At 40.1% G+C, this 20,583-nt stretch overlaps 1 protein-coding gene across 1 annotated transcript in view; it reads right to left on the bottom strand.

The window, feature by feature from the left end:
- Positions 1–20,583, bottom strand: part of ITPR2 (inositol 1,4,5-trisphosphate receptor type 2) — a gene marked incomplete in the record, with an annotated part of 493,922 nt that overhangs the window by 127,612 nt on the left and 345,727 nt on the right. Inside the window, 1 exon segment of the mRNA XM_006140313.2 lies at positions 20,118–20,237. Coding sequence (XP_006140375.2) covers positions 20,118–20,237 — 120 coding nt within the window.

The following is a 20,583-nucleotide window of genomic DNA, read 5'->3' as shown; positions in this document are numbered from 1 at the left end:
CTTTGTATTAAAACAGTTCTTATGGTTGGCTGAGAAAACTTAGCTGTTGCTCTCAAAGTAATTGCTGGAGGAAGTGAGCTTATCATCCATTTTACGTTGAAAGACTATTTCTTGTTCCAGTACTGACCTTTCACAAGAACAAGTTCCAGTTATGTGGCCTTTTTATGTTTAATTTACCTCACTGTGAAATAATAATAATACCTATAATAATATCTCAAAAAGAATTGCTGGAGGATTTGTGCTTCTAATGCACCTTAATTCCTGAACCAACAGGCTATGTGAAGAGCAAAATATTACTATTCTACTGTTCTCTGTGATCTACCTATTCTAAGAATGAGTCAATTGCTTTTCTGTTGCTCACAGTCTTGACAAAGCCACTTTAAAGTGGGTTAATTAAAGGCTTGAAATTATAATGATGAGTTCTACGGACGACAGTTCTCACACTGCCAGTGTGCTCAGGAATCCAATCTGAAGTGCACAAATTAGCCAGATGTAAAATTGGGGGTGGAATACGGAGAGTTGAGAAAAAGCACTATGAGATAATTTTCAGGAACTTTAAGCTCAATTGCTTGAAAGCATTTCTGCTTCAGGTTTCTTCAGCTTTCTACTTTTGAGTTACATCAGACTGAGAAATACCATGCCATTGCCCTGTCTATGTTGAACTGTATAATCAACAGCTGCTAAAAAAGGTCAGCTTTTGTTAGCTAGAGTGGTTCTTAAAAGTGAGGGAATTACTACTCAAATGAACTGCATTTCAAAGGCAAACCTAATAAAGGAGGAAAGGAGGTGGCAAGGTGAATTTCAACTCTAAGTAATGATTCAGATCAGCTGAATCAAACTGAAAAGAGATGATGAATTTTGAACAGACATATTTTGTTACTTGTTCATTCTATGACATTCGACCCCCTTTAAAAAATGTTAGCTAGTCATGCGGAAGTTAAATAACCCAGGTTGCAAATGAAAAGACAAATGGAGGACATGCAAAGAAAAGGGGTAAAAGAAAATTTAGAGACAATCTGATGTGAAAAAACTCTGCTTTTTTAAAAAGAAGATAAAACTAACCAGCAAGGACGATACTTAAGGGTATAAATATTGAATATACAAATTTAGGGGCTATGGACAAAATTATTATTGCCTGTGATATAAGTTTCTTTCATATTATGAGATCACAAATTATCCATAAATGAAGCCATGTTAATATTGCTCAATCCATAAAGCACTTTGTACACGATATTAACAAAAGACTCATGTCTCCAAATACAGTAAACAAAATTCTCCTATACCTTAAGCCATCCTGAGATAAATACAATGATTAATATATACCTTGTATGTGCATTATAAAATATTTAATGAGCCGTTGTGTGTACCAAGTAATGCTGTAGGCAAGGGGGTTATCATAGTGAACAAACAGACAGAAGCTCCTGTTGTCAAGAAGCTGGCTTTCTGTTGTTGGGAATGACATAAACAAGCACATGTCTAGTCTATCAAATATGAAATTGCTAAAGAAAATAAAGGAGACGATGGCAGTGATGAACAGCAGAAGGACACAGATTGCCATTTGAAATTAAACGGTGAGAGCCCGTTGCAAGAGAAACGTAAAGGCAGAACAAGCAGCAAGTTCAAAGACACAGCGGGATTGTGGCTCTCAGCTTCAAAGTACAGCCGTGAGACTAGGATGGCTTGAGCAGAGTAAGGGAGGAAGACAGTGGCCAAAGAGGTGGGGAGATGGGCCAGGTCACATTGGGAGGATTTTGAAGCCAGTATAAGATTTAACTTTTGCTGAGAAACTGGAAGCCTTACAAGATGTTGAGCAGAGCAGTGAGAATCTGCCTGTGTTTGTAAGGGCTCACTGTGGCTACTGTGTTAGAGAAGACACCAGGGAAGGTATCGGTCCATGGAAGCAGGGAGAAGAGTTAGAAGCCTATTGTAATAGGGACCAGCAGTTAGCGTAATGGCTATGTCGCTGGACTCCCACGTAGTCAACCATGGTTCGCGTCCCGGACCCAGTGGCTTACAACTCACGCCGGGCGCGTGTGCGTGCGTGCCCAAGATCCCGAGAGGAGAATGGAGGAGAAGGGATTGCGGCGTGGCCATCCCCCCTGGGGGGGGGGGGGGGTGATTTCTCGCTTTCTGTCTCTCTGCCTGTCTGGCGAGCGCACGCGCCCTATAGAAAAAACCTCTCCAAAAAGAAGCCTATTGTGGGAACCAGCTGTTAGCGTAATGGCTATGTCGCTGGACTCCCACGTAGTCAACCATGGTTCGCGTCCCGGACCCAGTGGCTTACAACTCACGCCGGGCGCGTGTGCGTGCGTGCCCAAGATCCCGAGAGGAGAATGGAGGAGAAGGGACTGCGGCGTGGCCATCCCCCCTGGGGGGGGGGAGGGTGTGATTTCTCGCTTTCTGTCTCTCTGCCTGTCTGGCGAGCGCACGCGCCCTATAGTGAAAATCTCTCCAAAAAAAAAAAAGAAGCCTATTGTAATAATCCAGGTGGGAGATGGTAGTGATCTGGACCAGGTGGTAGTAAAGGCTGTGGACAGACTGAGTGCAAGGAAAAGAATGATGACAGAGGTGGCTAGAGGTAGGACTGTAGAGTGGTTTACATCATAGGCTCTGTACAGACCTGGGTTCAAATCCCTCCTGTACTACTTGCTAACCAAGCAACCATGCACAAATTATTTAGCTTCTCCAAGCTTTACTTCTTTTTTTTTTTTCTGCAAGTAAGGTTACTAAGAGTATACTATGAAGATTTCTCTCAGAGAAAGGCTGTGATGTTTAGGTAAATCCCAGCACTTGCTACAAAGTAAATACTTGATAAATATGACCAAAATAAATAGAAAAATAAGAATAATATGCAGCATGACCAGAAAGAGCCTCTTAAGCCAGGTAGTTAAGTGCATACTCTGTTTTACTGAAAGCTACTGCAATGTAGGAGATAGACACGACCAGTCAGTCACAACAGTCACTTTGACATCTTTGTTGGGGACGTATTGAAAGGGACTTTACTGGAATGAAGGAGACAGGAGCTGCTGCAGTTGTCCAGGCAAGAAAATGATGGTTGCTGGAGGAGGAAACTGGCGGGAACAGGGGGCCCCTCTGAGACACATTCAGTGGGAGAATTGACGGGACAGGCTGCCCAGGTGAGGGAAGTGGAAGGGCCAGGGTAACAGCAGCTTCCAAAGTCAGCCAGGGATGCCAAGGAGAGGTAGATGCTTTCAAGGTGAGGTTTCCCTTGGAGCCATTAGGTGATACAGTGGTCAAGGTGCTGGACTCCATGGCCAGCTGACTGCAGTTTGAGTCCCAGACAAAGCAGCTTCAAACTCTCATTGGGTGTGTGCCCAGAATCCAACGAAGAGAGTAGAGAAATATGTGGCATGGCCATCCCCCTGGAGGGGGTCATTTCTTGCATTCTGTCTCTCTTTCTCTCTCTGTCTGTCTGGTAAGTGCACGTGCCCTATAGCAAAAAATCTCTTTAAAAAAAAAAAAAAAGATTAGGTTTCCCTAACGCTGCAGCAGACTCGGCTTGCACCATCCAAGGAAAGAGAATGTCAGGGTTCTCAGGAGAAGCCAGGAAGGTGCCTGTTGTCACCTGTACCCGAAGGATCGATACTTTCTTTTTATGGGTGTTTCAAAATTACTTTAGATGACTTCTGCTTAATTTGTGTCAGTGTGAAATATGGAGTGATCAACAACCACAAAAACCAAGTGAAAGAGGAGGCATTTCTGGAATCAGTGATATAGTCAATAAAATAGGGAGTGGTGGAAGGGAACAATTTCAAGGAAAATTTGCCCAAAGAAATTGTTTATTGTTGAAAGGACATAGATGTGTGTTTGTTTATTCCCTGGAGCTCATTTGTGGGCTCTCTCGCACCTCGATTTAGGACCTGAACCCTGACGCTGTCTGAGCCTGAGCCCTACCCTAGACTAACAAGCTTCAGGAAGGTGGCCGTGCCTCTACTCCGGCTTCCACCTCAGAAATTGAGCCAAAGGCCTTGCTGCAGCTCCCAAGCTCACTGGCACTTAACTAGCACTGTCGCTGATTTCCCCAGCAGGCCTTACCAGACGAGAACCAGAAAACACCACGCAGTGAGTACCATCCGAACTAAAACAAATCCCCAGTCTGACAGATAAAGATCTGCTTTTGCAAACCAGACCCTGTGACTATTTCCTATGAGCCCTTAATCAGTGTTGTTTTTAGGAAATGCCTCAGCGCTAGGGGAGAAAGAGAACAGAGAGAGACAAGAGGAGCCTCAGTAAATCTTGGAGGGTGGAATTTTAAACACACACACACATCCTGACACTTCTGGAGAGCAACTGAGGTACATTCAGAGTATAAATGGAGTGGCTTAGAGTGACACCAAGATGATTTGAGTTGTAATGCCACCATCCCATCTGGGCTTTAAGACCAAGATTTCATATACTTTCTGCTTAAGGGATCACAAGAGGACACTCTAGCTGGGCTTTTCTGAATCATTGTTTCCCCAACCCTAAAGAACATTCTGGAGTGTATCTACTTTCAGGCAGTAATCCCACAGCCTCCTTTGTCCACCTCTGTCCAGTTTAGGACTCCACCCGTTTGTCCCTACCCCCTCCATTCACCATGGATTGCTCTTGGTCAGATCACTGGTGATCTACTAAGTGCCAAAGCCAGGAGTCAGGTTTACAGCTGCATCGTATTTATTCAGTTCCTTAGGGCCACTGGTCCCACCCTCCCTTATAAGTCTCTTTCCTTTCTTACTTTTGTATTCTGTTCCCTCAGACTTGTCATTTTCAATCCACTTGTGTGCATTTCTCTTCGTCTTTCCAAAGTTTGATAGTTCTCAGGCTCCCTTTCTTGATCTTTTACTCCTCTCATTTTCTTTTTTTTCTTCTTCTTTCTTTTCTTTTCTTTTTTTTTAGAGAGAAATTTTATAGAGTACATGTGTTCGCTGGACAGACAGAAAGCAAGAAATCACCCCTCCTCCCCCCAGGGGGATGGCCATGCCACAATCCCTTCTCCTCTAATCTCCTCTCAGGATTTTGGACACACACACACACACACACACACACACACACAGACAGAATGAGTTTCCCAGCCAGGTCCGGGCTCAAACCATGGTCGACTACATGGGAGTCCAGCGACGTAACCATTATGCCATCTGCTGGTCCCATACTCCTCCATTTACATAGTTTTTCCTGGGAATTCATCTATGGCCACAATATCAAATTGCATTTTTTAATGCAAACTGATGCCTCTACTCATCTGTGCTCCAAGGCTAGCGTGCCCTCCTGAGAATCGAGACTATGGTGTATACTAAGCCAACTGCCCATTGTGTCTCTAATCCAATGCCCCCATCGTTCCTTAACCCAAGGTCTGGAACCATGTTTCTCTTTCCATTTCACCTCCAAGTCTTCTTTATGTCAAGTCTTGTGAAATGCACCATTTTCTGCCCACCAGGCATTTCTGTCTCTAGGAGCTATCCAAGATGCTCACACCATTTTTCACTCCCCTTAAGCCACTCCCAGTCATTAAGTCAGCCAGAGACAGGGGATGCTTGCCCTCAGAGAAGACACAGCCGTGATGGCTTCTGGTTCCTTAGATCGGTATGTGCTTCTGATCTGAAGCTGCCTATCTGCTCAGTCTCATCTCTGGCCAGGTTCCTTTCTGTACTCTATCCTGGCTATCTGTTCTCTACAATCACTGCAGACGGCAGACTTCACATGTAAAGCAGTAAGAGGCTATAGATTCTCACACTGTCTGTTGGGGCTAAAGAATATATGCCCAGGGAGAAGAGAGTTACGATTTTATTCATTTGTTTTGGTGCAGGTCAATGAGTTGTTGAAAAAGTCATGAAGTTTTCCTTCTGTGCAAAAATGCATCATGACTTTTCTGACAATTCAATTTTTTTAAAATAATTTTTTATTTAACTTTGTTATTATTTTCTCTTAAAGTTTTTTTTTTTTTTTTTCAGGAGGTGGTATTGGACACGAGTTCACCAGAGAGAGAGAAAGAGAGAGGGGAAAGTGAGAAAGCCTCCAGGTCTGGGCCTCAAACCACAGCCACCCATATGGGAGTCTAGTACCTTAACCACTACTGGCCCCATGTGCAAGCTATTTTTAACAGATATTTTCCTTTTGGTTATTTTTTAAATTTATTAGCAGTGAGGGGTTAACAGAAATGAAATAAATAATGATCAGTTTAGGCTGATACCAGGAAGGCAGAAAGCACAAAAAGGAGAAGGAAGGGTAGGAAATGAGAAAAGACTATATTTGGGTGAAGTGATCGGGTCATCAGACAATTAGGGAAGGAAGCCGAGAAGGGTAAAAGTCTGGAGTAGCTGTTTTTGAAACTATGGTCTGCAGGCGACTTCAGTAAAACTCTCCAGGATGCATGGTAAAAGGCAATGAAGGTGATTTGAGGCCCTCTCCGAGATCTGTTCTATCACTCTTTAGGGGTAGGGTCCAGGCATGTGATGCTCAATACAATTTGAGAACCGCTTTAGACCTCAACGTTAACCCATAGTGCTTCTCAAGCTACAGAGCAGATGTACACGGGGAACTTCCTTTGCTGCCGGAGAGGATTTCCTCAGTATTTCCTCTGACCTAGACCCCTAGATCTGCCTCATTCCTATGACTTCTGCCTTCACTCCTCCATACCCCCACTTCTATTCTACTTGATTCATTCACACTCCTGATTCATACTAGAGCCATTCACATGCTCAAGTTAATGAATGAACATGTGACTGCCCTGTCAAATGGACAGTCAATTCTCATTTACGTCCAGTCTTCCACTGCCCATTGCAACTTCATTCATGGAATCACAGCAACAGGAAGAGCAACAGCTCTATCCATCCGATCAGAAGCTCTATGTGTGTGTTTCTGTGTGTGCTGTTTGTGTGTTACAGTCATACACTAAGTGAATAAAGTATTATAAATATAAAAATAAAAATATTTACAAATAAATGACCCATTGGTTCTTACAAGGATATTTTTAATGTGAGACATAACAAACTTTCTGACTGAGAAAAATGATAAAAAAAAAAAAGCAAACTTTCTGATTGAGAAAAATGATAAAAAAAAAATCATCTACAGCAGGGTTTGGCAAACTCTAGGTCCTGGGTCAAATCCAGTCTACCACCTGTTTTTATTTTTTTTTTTTTTGTAAGTGTGACTGTATTCAAACACAGCCAGGCTCAGTTGTTTACATGTTGTCAATGACTGTTTTGTTCTAGAATGCCAGAACTGAGTATCTGCAACAGAGATAATGTGGCTTGAAGAGCCTAAAAACTATGAGGCACTTTGCAAACACCTGATAAAATAGCATAAACTTTCAGAATAGTTTTCAGGTCTCAAAGAGCTGACAAAAAGAAACACACATACACACTCTCACTCTCTCTTTCTCTTTCTCTCAATCTCTCTCCCCACCCTCTCTGCCTACATGTATATATCTGTATATATAAACACACAAACACACACATATAAAGTCAACAATAAGTATTATCGGTAGACACACATAAACACATATATCCAGAATATTACTTACGGCTTGACCTAAGTGTTTTTATGTTAGCTTATGTACTCACTAATTATGATTTCTCATGGGTCATTTATGATCGATTTATCTTTAAATAGGAACTTAATAATGTCAGGGTATAAGTTAGTACATGAATAAAGGTAAATCATTAACAGACCCTTTTAAGACTTAATAATGCTATCGGGCTGGGGTATACTTCCTGCAGTGGTCTGCTGTGCTGTTTGAATTTGCATTATTGTGTTGACTATTTTGCAAAATCATTAAGGTTCTTATTAATTTTATGGCAGCATGAGATCAAAGTACTCTAAGGAAGAGTTTAGCAGAAGTATAGGCCATGTCACATGCCAATAAGCATGCATACATGACTGTAATTTTGGTACTAAAAGTCCTCGGAATTTGGTAAGACATGTCCCACCACTGTTAACTCCCACAGTTGTGTCACACTCCTGTGTCTGCCCTTGACATAAGATCCTAGAGAACCCAACTCTCTCTCTCTCTCACACACACACACACACACACAGCATGGTGAATATTCTTCCTGCCTTTGCGCATCCTTTCCCTAAGATGGAAATGCCTTGCTCTCTTTTTTCTAAATCTTACCAATCATATATTCATCTAAAATGTAAGCCCCTTCAAAAAGCCTTAGGCACAATAGTAACACCAGCCCATATTAACCTCTTCTTTTCCAGTCATCTCCAGAGCTTGTCGACTCTAGCAGTCACTCATTTACTTACTCGATCAACCAGAAGTACCATGCCCTGGGTGACATTCATGGATGAAGCCTAACTCCTACTTTTATGGAGTCTGGAGTCTAGTGGAGCAGATAAACAAGTCAATAAAGCCACAGCAATTCAGTGATACTTGCACCAAAATAAATTTGCACTATAATTCCATCTTTCCACAAACTTTTCCAAATCTGCCTGTGTGTCCTGTGATCTCAGCAAGCACAGTGTGCTCAGGGTACACGCAGGAGAGACATCACTCAGTCTTGAGTTAGGTAATGATGAGAAGCTCAGGCCCTGGAGTCTGAGCATCAGGGTTTGTATCTAAGCTGTGGGTATGGCGGCAGAATAGAGTTCCCTCGTAGACGCCTTAGCTGTGAGAAGCCTAAAAATACATTTGAATGTGTTCAGAAGAGAGGCCCATGCCGGAGATATGAATTCGGGGTGTATCATGGTACAGCTGGTGTTTAAAGTCGTGTAACTGAATGAGATCATCCAGGGAGTGAGCACAGGTTAAGACAAGAGACTGGGGGTGGGGGGCAATAGGTGACATAGTGGTTAAGGCGCTGGACTCTCACATGGCCGACCATAGTTCAACCTGGCAGCCTGAAGATCATGCCAAGTGCTTGTGTACGCATTCCCTAAATCCCAGAAGAATGGAGGAGAAGGGATTGAGGTATGGTCGTGCCCCTGGGAGTGATTTCTCGCCTTTCCTCTCACTGTTTCTCCATCTCTCTCTCTAGTGAGTGCATGTGCCCTATGCTAAGGAAAATAATAATAATAATAAAAAAAAAAAAAGACAAGAGACAAGGACCAGGCAGTAGCAGAATGGTTACACAAATAGACCCACATGGAAGGTCCTGGGTTTGTGTACAAGGGCCTCCCCGTGCATTCCAGACAAGCAAGTGCACACCCATGATCCCAGCTGGCTGAGACTAGGTAGGTCACGGTGCGAACACTCTGTTGGGATGCCTGTCCCTCTGTCTCTCTCTCACAGAAGAATTAATAAACTTAATTTAATGGGGGGAATAAAAGGGGAGATGCATGGTACTAGTCCCGTAATATTCTACCAGAAGATAGCTGATAGAAGCAGGAGAGAAGAACAGGAACCAGCAAAGAAAATGAGAAGAGGGGTTAGGAAAAGAGAAAGACCAGGAGGAGACTGTGCTGTGTGAAAGCTAAGATGAAAAAAGAAGTATTTTAAAGAGAAGAGAGTGACAAATTATGTCAAATATTTGTGTCAGGTCAAAGTAAGATGAAGACTGAAGCCAAGCCATCTGATTTAGCAAGGTGGTAGTCACTGGTGGCCTCACCAAGAGCTGTCCGGGTGCCATGGTGAGGATAAAAACCTGGCAGAAATGAATTGAAGAGGTGCTAGAAAGACAGAACTTGGAGATAGTAATGGTATACAATCTTTTGAGTTTTGTAAAAAAAAAAAAAAAAAAAAAAAAGTGAGCAGAATTATGGACCAGTAGGCTAGGAGTTTTCAGAGAAGCAGTTGTACATGACCTAGTGCTGAGTGAAAGATCAAATGACGAGCACAGAGGGAAACCAATGTCTCATCTTCTGCCTCCCCACCTCTCTCTCTTTCTCCCTGTCTCTTTCTCTGTCTCTCTGTCTCTGTCTCTCTCACACACACATATTGGCTCTACCACACTCACTTTCCAAACAAACTGCTAATCTGAGATCGCAGAGCACCCCAGATACACACCTTTCACAGAACGTGGTGCTCGTGGATATCCGTAATACTTAAAGTTGAAGTCAGAGAAGTTGAATGATGTAAACCGTTCACAGAGAAAACACACAGGTCACAGGTGACTAACAGCTAGGCTGTTCACACAGTATGACTGATACAATTTTCTAGCCAGCATATTACCGAGCTACAAGTACTTCTGTGAGCTGAAAACTCCAGCTGTGTTTTCTACTTTCTGCACTATGAGCAATAATAAAGATGAAGTAATTGTAAGTTAGTTAAAACCCTTCAAAGGTATTAGAGGTGGAAGTTATGTATCCAATTACAAATCCATCCTTCTGCTTCTACAAATACAGTAATGAAGCAACGCTGATTACTTCACATTAGCATAAAAAAATAGAAGCTTTAAAGAGGTGAGCATCACAAGTCTCTAAATAAAATGTTTTAAGTAGTCTGAGTGAGTGATATATACATTCCACATAATTTTAGTATAAATTAAAATTTGGCTAGAGTAATTAATATGTATATCCCTTTAAAATGAAAATAGTGCAAGCAATTGCAGCTATGAAATTAAATTTTTAAGGAAAAAATGGATTAATGGGGACTATCAGGATATCTAGAAAATTTCTTCAGTATGACATAAGGAATCAAAGTCCTTAAAACATCATGGCCTTTCTTTTTTTTTTTTTTAATCATCTTCTCTCTTTGTCTTAAAAAGTCAAAAAAGAGATATCTGGGGGTCAGGAGGTGGCATGGTAGTTAAGGCACTGGATGCCCAGATGGTCGACCGTGTTTTCAGTCCTGGACCTGATGGCTTGCTTTCTCACTTTCCCTTTCTCTCTCTCTCTCTGGTCAAATTAAATAATAAGAATAATTACAAATAAAATTAAATAAATCATCCTTTAAAAACTATAACATCAAAAAAGAGAGAGGTGTTTGATGTAATCAAGCAAAGGGTAACAATCTGAGGGTCTGAAATATGCTAGGAAATGCTATATATCTTCCTTTTAGAGCAAAACGAAATAAAAGCCCTGCCTCATATTTCCAGCTCTCCTAATAGACTTTGAATTCAACAAACATAGTTAAAATCGGAGCAGGCATAAGGAAGAGGCAGAGATAAGCAACTGCTTTCTATGGGTTTTCAGAAAAGTCCTGATGTATTTTTTTCTGTATTTCTATCCAAAAATGTGTCATGACTTTTCCAACAACCCAATATATTGATACAATAGAGGATGTATTGAGGCACTGGTACTTATGTCATTCAGAAATGAAAATATATCTAGTAAACATCGAATGTTAACCCCTCAAAAAAAGTAAAAGTAATTGCTTTTTACTAAATTGATTTCATAATTCTTACACCAAACCAATAACTAAAGGGTTTGACTTCAATCCATTTCCTGGATTGCATTAATTAATTGTACCTATTAGCTATGAATGTGAGAGGTCATTTAAATAGCAGTAACCCCAAGATTTGCACTTCCTCAGTGAAAGACATGTAGGTGCCTATTAGAGGATTTTAATGTATTCTTCTAGGCAATTTTCCCCAATATATTTTTTCTTTGTGACAATAAAGAAAAATATATTGATTTATCAATAAATATATTGATTTATCAATAAATGAAACTTCCTGGGTACTCAGTTTTGTGAATCTACTATTAATTAAGTAACCATGACCTACTGAGTCATTGGAAAAATCATGACATGCTTTTCTATGTTTTCTATGCAAAAATGCGTCATGACTTTTCTGATGACCCAATATATATATATGAAACAATTAGAGAACAACTCTGGGATGATACACAGCACAAACCAGTGTGAAAGTACGTAATATAGGGAATTTTAGGTGAACATAAAAAATGTGAAAATTGAAAACAAAGGAAAAAAACAATTGTCTATTATAATTTGTGTAGAAAATAGGGTAGATAGGTCTCAAATTGGACCTTAAAAAACTAAGGTAATTCTAAAATGAGTTTTAACAATAAGAGGAGATATTCAGGAGAAAGATGGCATTACAAGCAAAAACAAGAAAAGTTGCCTAGCAAGAGGGAAGATATTAAAGGACCCTGTGTATGGAGAGTTTATTAACAAGATGGGCAAACAGTGATCCAAAATATTGAAAAGGTCAGTAGCAGTTGAATAAGATCCTTCACAGCCAGAATGTTAATATCAATCTTATAGGAGTCTATTCATCTTACATAGGATTTGTATTACATAAAAGTATTATCAGCACGCATGTATTTTTCCAAGCAGTTATTCCCTCAAATTCTTCTTGAGTATTTACTGTATGCCAGCACTGTATTTTTGCTGGAAACAGAGGGAAAAAAAGATATTGTGCTTTTACACAAGAAATTTATACTCTAGTGGCAGAAATCATTATTAACTTTGATCACAGTATTGATGAGATCAGAGGACTGTATTTACTCAGTTGTTTTTTTTTTTTTTTTTTTTTTTTTTTTTTTGGGGTTTTTTGTCTTGGGGGGGTGGCGCCCCAAGAGTTTTATTTTCTCAATTTTTTTTTTTTTTTTTTTTTTTGAGAGGTTTTTGCTATAGGGCATGTGCGCTCGCCAGAAAGATAAAGACAAAAAAACGAGAAATCATCCCCGGTGGGGAGGGCCATGCCACAATCCCTTCTCCTCCATTATCCTCTTGGGATCTTGGGCACGCACACACACACACGTCCAGCATGAATTTAAGCCACTGGGTCTAGGACTCGAGCCGCAGTCAGCTACATGGTAGTCCAATGACATAGTCATTATGCTAACTGCCGGTCCCATTTACTCAGCTTTTTAAATCATAAAATTTAAACTAGAAAATACCAATACTTCAAGGTAAGTAATCATGTCTGACTCACTCATTCATTCATTCATTTATTCATTCATTTGCACAAAGTATGTTAAGTGCATAATATCAGAATCATTATGGTAATCACAGATGTCTACCCAATTCAAATTATGGTTCACTTAAAATAAAGCGTAAGTAGATACCCATAAGATTCCCTCCAATATTCTTGAAAAAGGCTCCTCTCTCTAGAATATCTATAATGTATTTTGCAGAAGCTGTTTCCTCTGCCTGGAATGTCTTCCTCTATCCCTCTATCCTTCAACATTCAGTTTAAGTGTCACCTTTTCCATGAAGCATATCCTGATTCCTCTGGGAATCGCTATGTCCATTTTGTTTTATTATCTTTTTTTTAGAGAGATTTTTGCTATAGTGCACAAATACTCACCAGAAAGAGAGAGAGACAGAAAGTGAGAATTCTCTTCCCAGGGCAGATGACCATGCCACAATCCCTTCTCCTCCATTCTCCTCTAAGGACCTTGGGCATGCATACACATGCAACCGGCATGAGTTTCAAGCATCCAGGTCCAGGACTTGAACTACGGTGAGCCATGTGGGAGTCCAGTGACGTAGCCATTATGCCGTCTGCTGGTTCCCATACTTCCATTTTAACACAAGCACTTTAAGTTGTAATGATTTATCTGTCTCTCTTTCCTCCTCCATAAACTTCCCTATGAGCTTTTTAACTGCATCTTTATTCATCTTTACATCTTAACAATTAGTGTACTGTCTGACATAAGAGCTGCTCAATACCTGTGTTTGAATGCTTACCTGAAGTGAACTGTAATCACTAGTATAAGAGTCACATGACAATAGCTGGCTGGGGGGTCCAGTTAAACAGGTCTTCTTTGCCTCTCTGAAAGAGGCCAAGCTCATTGCTACTTTCAAGCCACTGGGATGCTCTCCTCACCCTGAACCCCATTTCATACTGCTGGTTTTGTTCTTTTTCAGTGAGATCTAACTTTAGTTTCAACTTCTTGGAGAAAATCCTCCAGATCAGCCAATCTCAGTACCCTTAATTACGATCTCCCATCACACTCAATTCACATTCTCTGCACAGCTTCTGTCATTGTCTGCTATCTTCCCGGTTTGTCTAATCTTCACTCTCAGCCAGAATGTCCATTCCCTGAGAGCTGATCCGTGCTCGGTCTTCAGTGCTGCAGTCCTAGTGCCTGGCACAGGGCCTGCCCTGGAGTACACCCTCCATACAACTATGCGATTGAATGAAAGGATGAATGAGGAATTTGGATCCTTTGCTCCACAAGTGGTAAACTGATGGCTCATGGGCTGCATTCAGATTGCTGGTGGTTTAGTTTGGCCTGCTCAGTGTTTTCAAAAATCTTGAATGAGCTGCCAAATTTTGAAAGTTGGGAGATTTCACATCTTTTTAAAATGTCAAAATTCAGGCTTTAGAAAAATTAAAAGAGGAAATTCTGGACCTGGAATCCCAACTGGCACGTTAGCAGAAGTGAGCAATGGCTGCCTGCTTTGAAAGAGGAGCATCAGGCTGTCCTAGCCCCACGTGCCCCCAGATCACTCGTTCATATAACCTGCCTGGCCCTGGCCCCGATCTCTTCCACTAAACATTCTCTGTGACCCACTCTGTATCACACTCATATAATCCCTACAAAGTCCATCCTCATGGATTGTTATTACACTAAATCTTGGAATACGTCATTAGAGATTAATAAAAACTTACCTTCTTAATGCTTCTGTATATGATATGGAAGGATTATATAATTAAATACAAGTACTGAAGTCATTGTACACTAGAAGAAAAGCTAGCTAAATGTTTAGTCTTAATGCTGTAGAATTAAAACTATCATTAAAACATTAAAAACTGGGGTCAGCAGGTGGTGAAATGGCTACATCACTGAGATCCGTGTAGATAACTGTGGTTCAAGTCTTGACGGCTTAAAACTCATGCTGGGCATGTGTGTGTGCGTGCCCAAAATCTTGAGAGGAGAATGGAGAATGGATTGTGGTGTGGCCATTCCCTCTGGGGAAGGGAGGGATGATTTCTCACTTTCTGTCTTTCTGTCTCTTTCTGTCTCTCTGGTGAGAGAGAACATGCCCCCTATAGAAAAATCTCTCTCAAAAAAAAAAAAAAAAAAAGGCATAGGCCCAGCAGGTGGCATGGTGGTTAAAGTGCTGGACTCCCATGTGGCTGACCACGATTCAAGTTCTGGACCTCGTAGCTTGAAAATCACAAGCATGTGTGCATGCATGCCCAAAATCCCAAGAAGAGAATAGGGAGATGGGATTATGGTGTGGACATCTCCCCAGGAGTGATTTTTTACTTTCTCTCTGTTTCTCTCTGTCTCTTTCCAGTGAGCTCACATCTTCTATGGCAAAAACCTTTAAAAAAATTTTTTTAAAGCCAATGACTGGGAAGAAGTAACTGTAACAAAAATGTCTGACAAAGGATTATCATCCATAATTGAAGTTGAGTAAGAGAAAGTAAACCCCATTAGAAGAGATAAATACATTTTTAAGTAATTCACAGAAGGAATATAGATGATCAAAGAACCTATTAGGACAGTCCATTTTACTGGTACTACAAAAGATGTGAATCAAATGAGATCCCCTTTCATCTCTCATGTATTAACTCATTCAATAAACATTCGTTGAGTGATTACTACATTCCAAACATTATCAGTTTTGACAAAGATTTTTGTAAATGGTAATCCTTTTAGGGTCCAGTAATATGACGATCATCATACAGCAGGGAAAACAATTTTGCAATATGCATCAAGAACCATAAAATAGTTACTGCCCTATGACCTAGTAATTAAACTTCTTGTAATTTATCTTCGGGAAATAATCAGTGTAGCAGACAAAGATTAATATATGAGGATGTTAATCATAGCATAATTTATAATATCAAAAACGTTGGAAACCTAAATGTCTCACAATAAGGAGTGATTAAATAAATTATGGTACATTGAAATGATGAACAATTATGCAGACACTAAAATTATGCTTTCAAAGACCATTTAATGATACAGGAAAATGCCCATGAAAAATTTTAAAGCCTTTATTTTGAAAAAATAAAAAATAAAAATCACATAACCATGAAAGTGATCATTCCATCCTGACTGATACTGCTCCTCATTCAACCAAGAAATGTAACATTATCTTCACAGATAAAAAAAATATATATTATTTTTTTTACTTTACGTAGACATTAAATGAAGGGTCTCACCCAAACAAAACAAAACAAAAACCAACCAAACAAAAACAGAAATAGCTACACCAGACCAGAGAAACAATATGGCTTAATATATGTCAAATGTATTTGACATATACTGCATCTGCATCTACAGAAAGCAAGAATAAAGAACGTATGGGAAGAAAGCAGAATATAAAAAGCCAAGACTAGAGAGGAGAGATGGGGCAGAGAGGCACAAGGAACAGTCGTAGAAAGCAGGAAGTCAAAAGGGACACGTGGCTGAATTGTAAGGAAATTCTCTGCATGCTCCTATAGTATTAGAACTTAAGAAATACCCTTTCTGATGTATTTATAGTTCCATGTATATCAGACAAGACATTTACAAGAAGCATTATTTGTTTCTTGTAACACCAACCGCAGGAAGGGCCAAAAGGGATGTCATGATAAAAAAGCAGAACTACCTCACTACCATGAAAAGAGTAACAACAAAAACTGAAAGTCTGAGAGCACCAAAATAAATCGTCTGTACAAAGGCTGATTATAGTAAAATGGGGAGGAAGTTGCATCTTGGTTCTGGAATTAGTGAACTATGCAAAGGCAGCAACCATTCTATCAAAGCTTTTGCAGGCAGGAGCCAAATGATTTCATATCCACAATAAAAACAGTGGGACCTGGATTCAACCTTCACCCTGTAGCAGCTTCATGGCCACTTCTGAAGTGAAGTTTCCAACCACTGCATTTGCACTTGTGCCCCAATGTGGGAGCTGTCTGAATGATAGGCTCATAAGGAACTCGGCAACCGTGGTTGGCCTCCCAACAAACCAAAAATAATATACCAGACTAGAAAAAGCCAGAGTCACTTGTGGAAAGATCAACAGAGCACAGTGAGCAAAAGCTGATCATTTTCCATTAAGGAGTGATCAGAGAATGCATTTAGTAGTTACCTGGCAAGGTAACAACTTCTTGTGACTCTAAAATAAAATAAGCAATTGCTTAACTCCACACTGGTCCACATAGTTTTCCATCTCTATACCCTCTTTGAGTTCTACAAGGGACCTATCTGGACTGTTACTTTTATATTTACACTCTTACAATTTAAGTACCCAGCAATTCAGGATCTTCTCTTCCCTTACCCAGCCTGATGGTCTCTTTCTTCCTGAAGCCTGGCTTCATTTATGGACCTCTACATCATTGCTCTGCAAGCTGCTGCTTTCCCAGCATCTTGTTTTTGGGAAGTTAAACAACCTCTGTATATCCACTCAAGTCATCTTCATATCTGTAGTTCCCCTCTTTATTTTAGTGAGTTGTAAGCAAATATATTTGTTTTCCTCTACAAGTACTTTCATAAACTCAAACCCATCAAAGTGATCAACAGTTATGCCATCTTCATTCTTGACTTCATTATATATAGGTTGCTGTTTTTGTTTTTAAGAGAGATTTTTGCTATAGCGTGCATGTGCTCACCAGAGAGATGAAAGTGAGACATTATCCCCTAGAGGGAAGGCTATGCCGTAATCCCTTCTCCTTCATTCTCCTCTCGGAATTTTGGGTGCAAACACATGCCCGGTCTGAGTTTTAATCCACCAGGTCTGGGACTTGAATTGCAGTTGGCCACTTGGGAGTCCAGTGACATAACCATTATACCATCCACTGGTCCCTAAGTTGCTTTTTAAAAATCTATATCATTATCTCCCAATCAATGACAAGCTATTGTGTTCTTTATCCTTTCTCCATTCTTCTCAAAAAGGCAAGTTAGGCTTTTTAAAATCCTGTATCCTCTGCTCTTATACTTAGTCTGCTTAAAATCGAACTGATCTAATATAAGCCTTGCCCTGACCCTGACATTTTCATTATTACTCAAATATATGGTATTCTGAGACTGCCTTTAAAAACTTCTTCATGGACATGGGACCCAAACAGCTGCCACTCTGCTGGTTCCAGGACAATCTTAGCTGGTCTCGTTGTTCAATCTGAGTCCAACTTTCAGCCTAGGATTTTCACCCTTCCGCTCACATTCAATCTACTCTGTTTCTTTTCTCACTGGATTCAGTTCCCGTCACCTGATTTCCCTCTCTCCAGCGTGGCAACTTTTCTACATCTCCTAAGTCTCTGTTTTCTACTTCCTTCCACAGTCTTTCATCTTGGCTTTCACTTCCTCTATACCTAAAATGCTCATTTGTCTTTCTAGCTATAACTCATTTGCCCTTATTTCTGTCTGTTCTAAATGTGCAAGAGATCTTAAAATTTTCTCAATGAGTCAACTATACCAGAAAACAACAGCAGTTTCTTTTGTTAGTATCTTTTAGAATCTGACTCCGTCCCTGAAGGTCTGAAAAGTTATACAGAACTTTATATATGAAGGGCTATACGAGGGTAAAGAAGGGCACAGGAAATGTCTAAAGAGCAACCTTTAAAAATACATCTACTCAGAATTTGACCTTATACTTATCAATGTTTATTCAATCAACTGATAAGATGTATGGGGAAGCAGAAGGGGAGACAGATTGTCAATGGAAGAACATGACTAGGAAATTGCAGTTGGCCACTTGGGAGTCCAGTGACATAACCATTATACCATCCACTGGTCCCTAAGTTGCTTTTTAAAAATCTATATCATTATCTCCCAATCAATGACAAGCTATTGTGTTCTTTATCCTTTCTCCATTCTTCTCAAAAAGGCAAGTTAGGCTTTTTAAAATCCTGTATCCTCTGCTCTTATACTTAGTCTGCTTAAAATCGAACTGATCTAATATAAGCCTTGCCCTGACCCTGACATTTTCATTATTACTCAAATATATGGTATTCTGAGACTGCCTTTAAAAACTTCTTCATGGACATGGGACCCAAACAGCTGCCACTCTGCTGGTTCCAGGACAATCTTAGCTGGTCTCGTTGTTCAATCTGAGTCCAACTTTCAGCCTAGGATTTTCACCCTTCCGCTCACATTCAATCTACTCTGTTTCTTTTCTCACTGGATTCAGTTCCCGTCACCTGATTTCCCTCTCTCCAGCGTGGCAACTTTTCTACATCTCCTAAGTCTCTGTTTTCTACTTCCTTCCACAGTCTTTCATCTTGGCTTTCACTTCCTCTATACCTAAAATGCTCATTTGTCTTTCTAGCTATAACTCATTTGCCCTTATTTCTGTCTGTTCTAAATGTGCAAGAGATCTTAAAATTTTCTCAATGAGTCAACTATACCAGAAAACAACAGCAGTTTCTTTTGTTAGTATCTTTTAGAATCTGACTCCGTCCCTGAAGGTCTGAAAAGTTATACAGAACTTTATATATGAAGGGCTATACGAGGGTAAAGAAGGGCACAGGAAATGTCTAAAGAGCAACCTTTAAAAATACATCTACTCAGAATTTGACCTTATACTTATCAATGTTTATTCAATCAACTGATAAGATGTATGGGGAAGCAGAAGGGGAGACAGATTGTCAATGGAAGAACATGACTAGGAAGAAAGATTGTAAAAGTCTACAAAGTTTTGAACTTTACTCTGTAAAAAAGATGGAGCTATTGTCAACAAAACCAAGTTGGCATATGAACATTAAAGTTTTTTAACCTCTTAACAAATCTGCATTAGCAGATGCAAATTTAAAGTTGTTCTTCATGCTAATGGAATTAAATTGACCACATAATATTTATCGAGCACCTGTTCTTATAAGTCCTAAAATGGAAACAGTGTCTCCAAAAGAATTTAAAATTTTTCCTCATAATTGTCAGAAATTCAGTAGAAACCAACCAGAGGGTGCCACTTTACGCCTTTGCATGCCAATCAACACTTCATGGAGCCAGAAGCTACTTGCCAGGTTTGTCCTGATCAAACCTGAAGGTAACCTCTACTCTACACTCTGTCTTCTCAGTAGATTTGCTTTTTCTTTACTTCAAGTCTACCATTTATCATCTATCCGTCAGGCTCTGTCATGGACTATCTCTTCCCTTCTGTCCTATCAGATTTTGGTGCCAAGTAGTATTTTCTTGAATATTGTCCCCTAGCCTACCCTGGGGTGTACAATCAGGCAATCTGGGAGCTTTTTCCTCTCCTTAGCCCAAACCAAGGAGGAGCAAGTGCTGAATAAATAAAGGGACCAGAACTTGAAAAATATAATAACAAATTATAGACCAAACACATGATTGATAAGATGAGCAAAATAATATAAAGATATAAAATGTGACACCTGATGGGCCAGAATGTAGATATTGTGTCCGACATCTTTTGGGGAAACACCATCTCCACCCTCATCATCCCCATGATCACATTCCAATCCTTGGTTGTAGGCATTCTTCATCACATCCACCTATCCAACAAAAACAAACAAAAAGAACAACCGGGTTGGAAATACTAATACATATTTTACAAATAATACATATTTTAGATTGTTCCTGAGGTGTCATTTGAAATGCAAAAGCTTCCTGAGACTCAAAAGCACAAAGGACGCTAAATGAAGATGGCCTTGGAAACCATTAGTACAGCAGGATTTTCCTACAGTATTCCTGTCTTTGGAAATTAGTGCTTTAATTTCGGAGCAGTGATAGTGAATTAGGAAACTCTGGAACCTTGATAAACATTCAGTATTTACTAGGCAACCACCAGGTCACGGGAAAACATGGCGCTGGACTGTGTTCTGGGTACTGAGGACAACA

The sequence above is a fragment of the Tupaia chinensis genome, unplaced genomic scaffold (assembly GCF_000334495.1).
Source record: "Tupaia chinensis unplaced genomic scaffold, TupChi_1.0 Scaffold000028_1, whole genome shotgun sequence".
NCBI classification, from domain to species: domain Eukaryota; kingdom Metazoa; phylum Chordata; class Mammalia; order Scandentia; family Tupaiidae; genus Tupaia; species Tupaia belangeri.
This window is presented reverse-complemented; position numbering and strand designations above follow the sequence as displayed.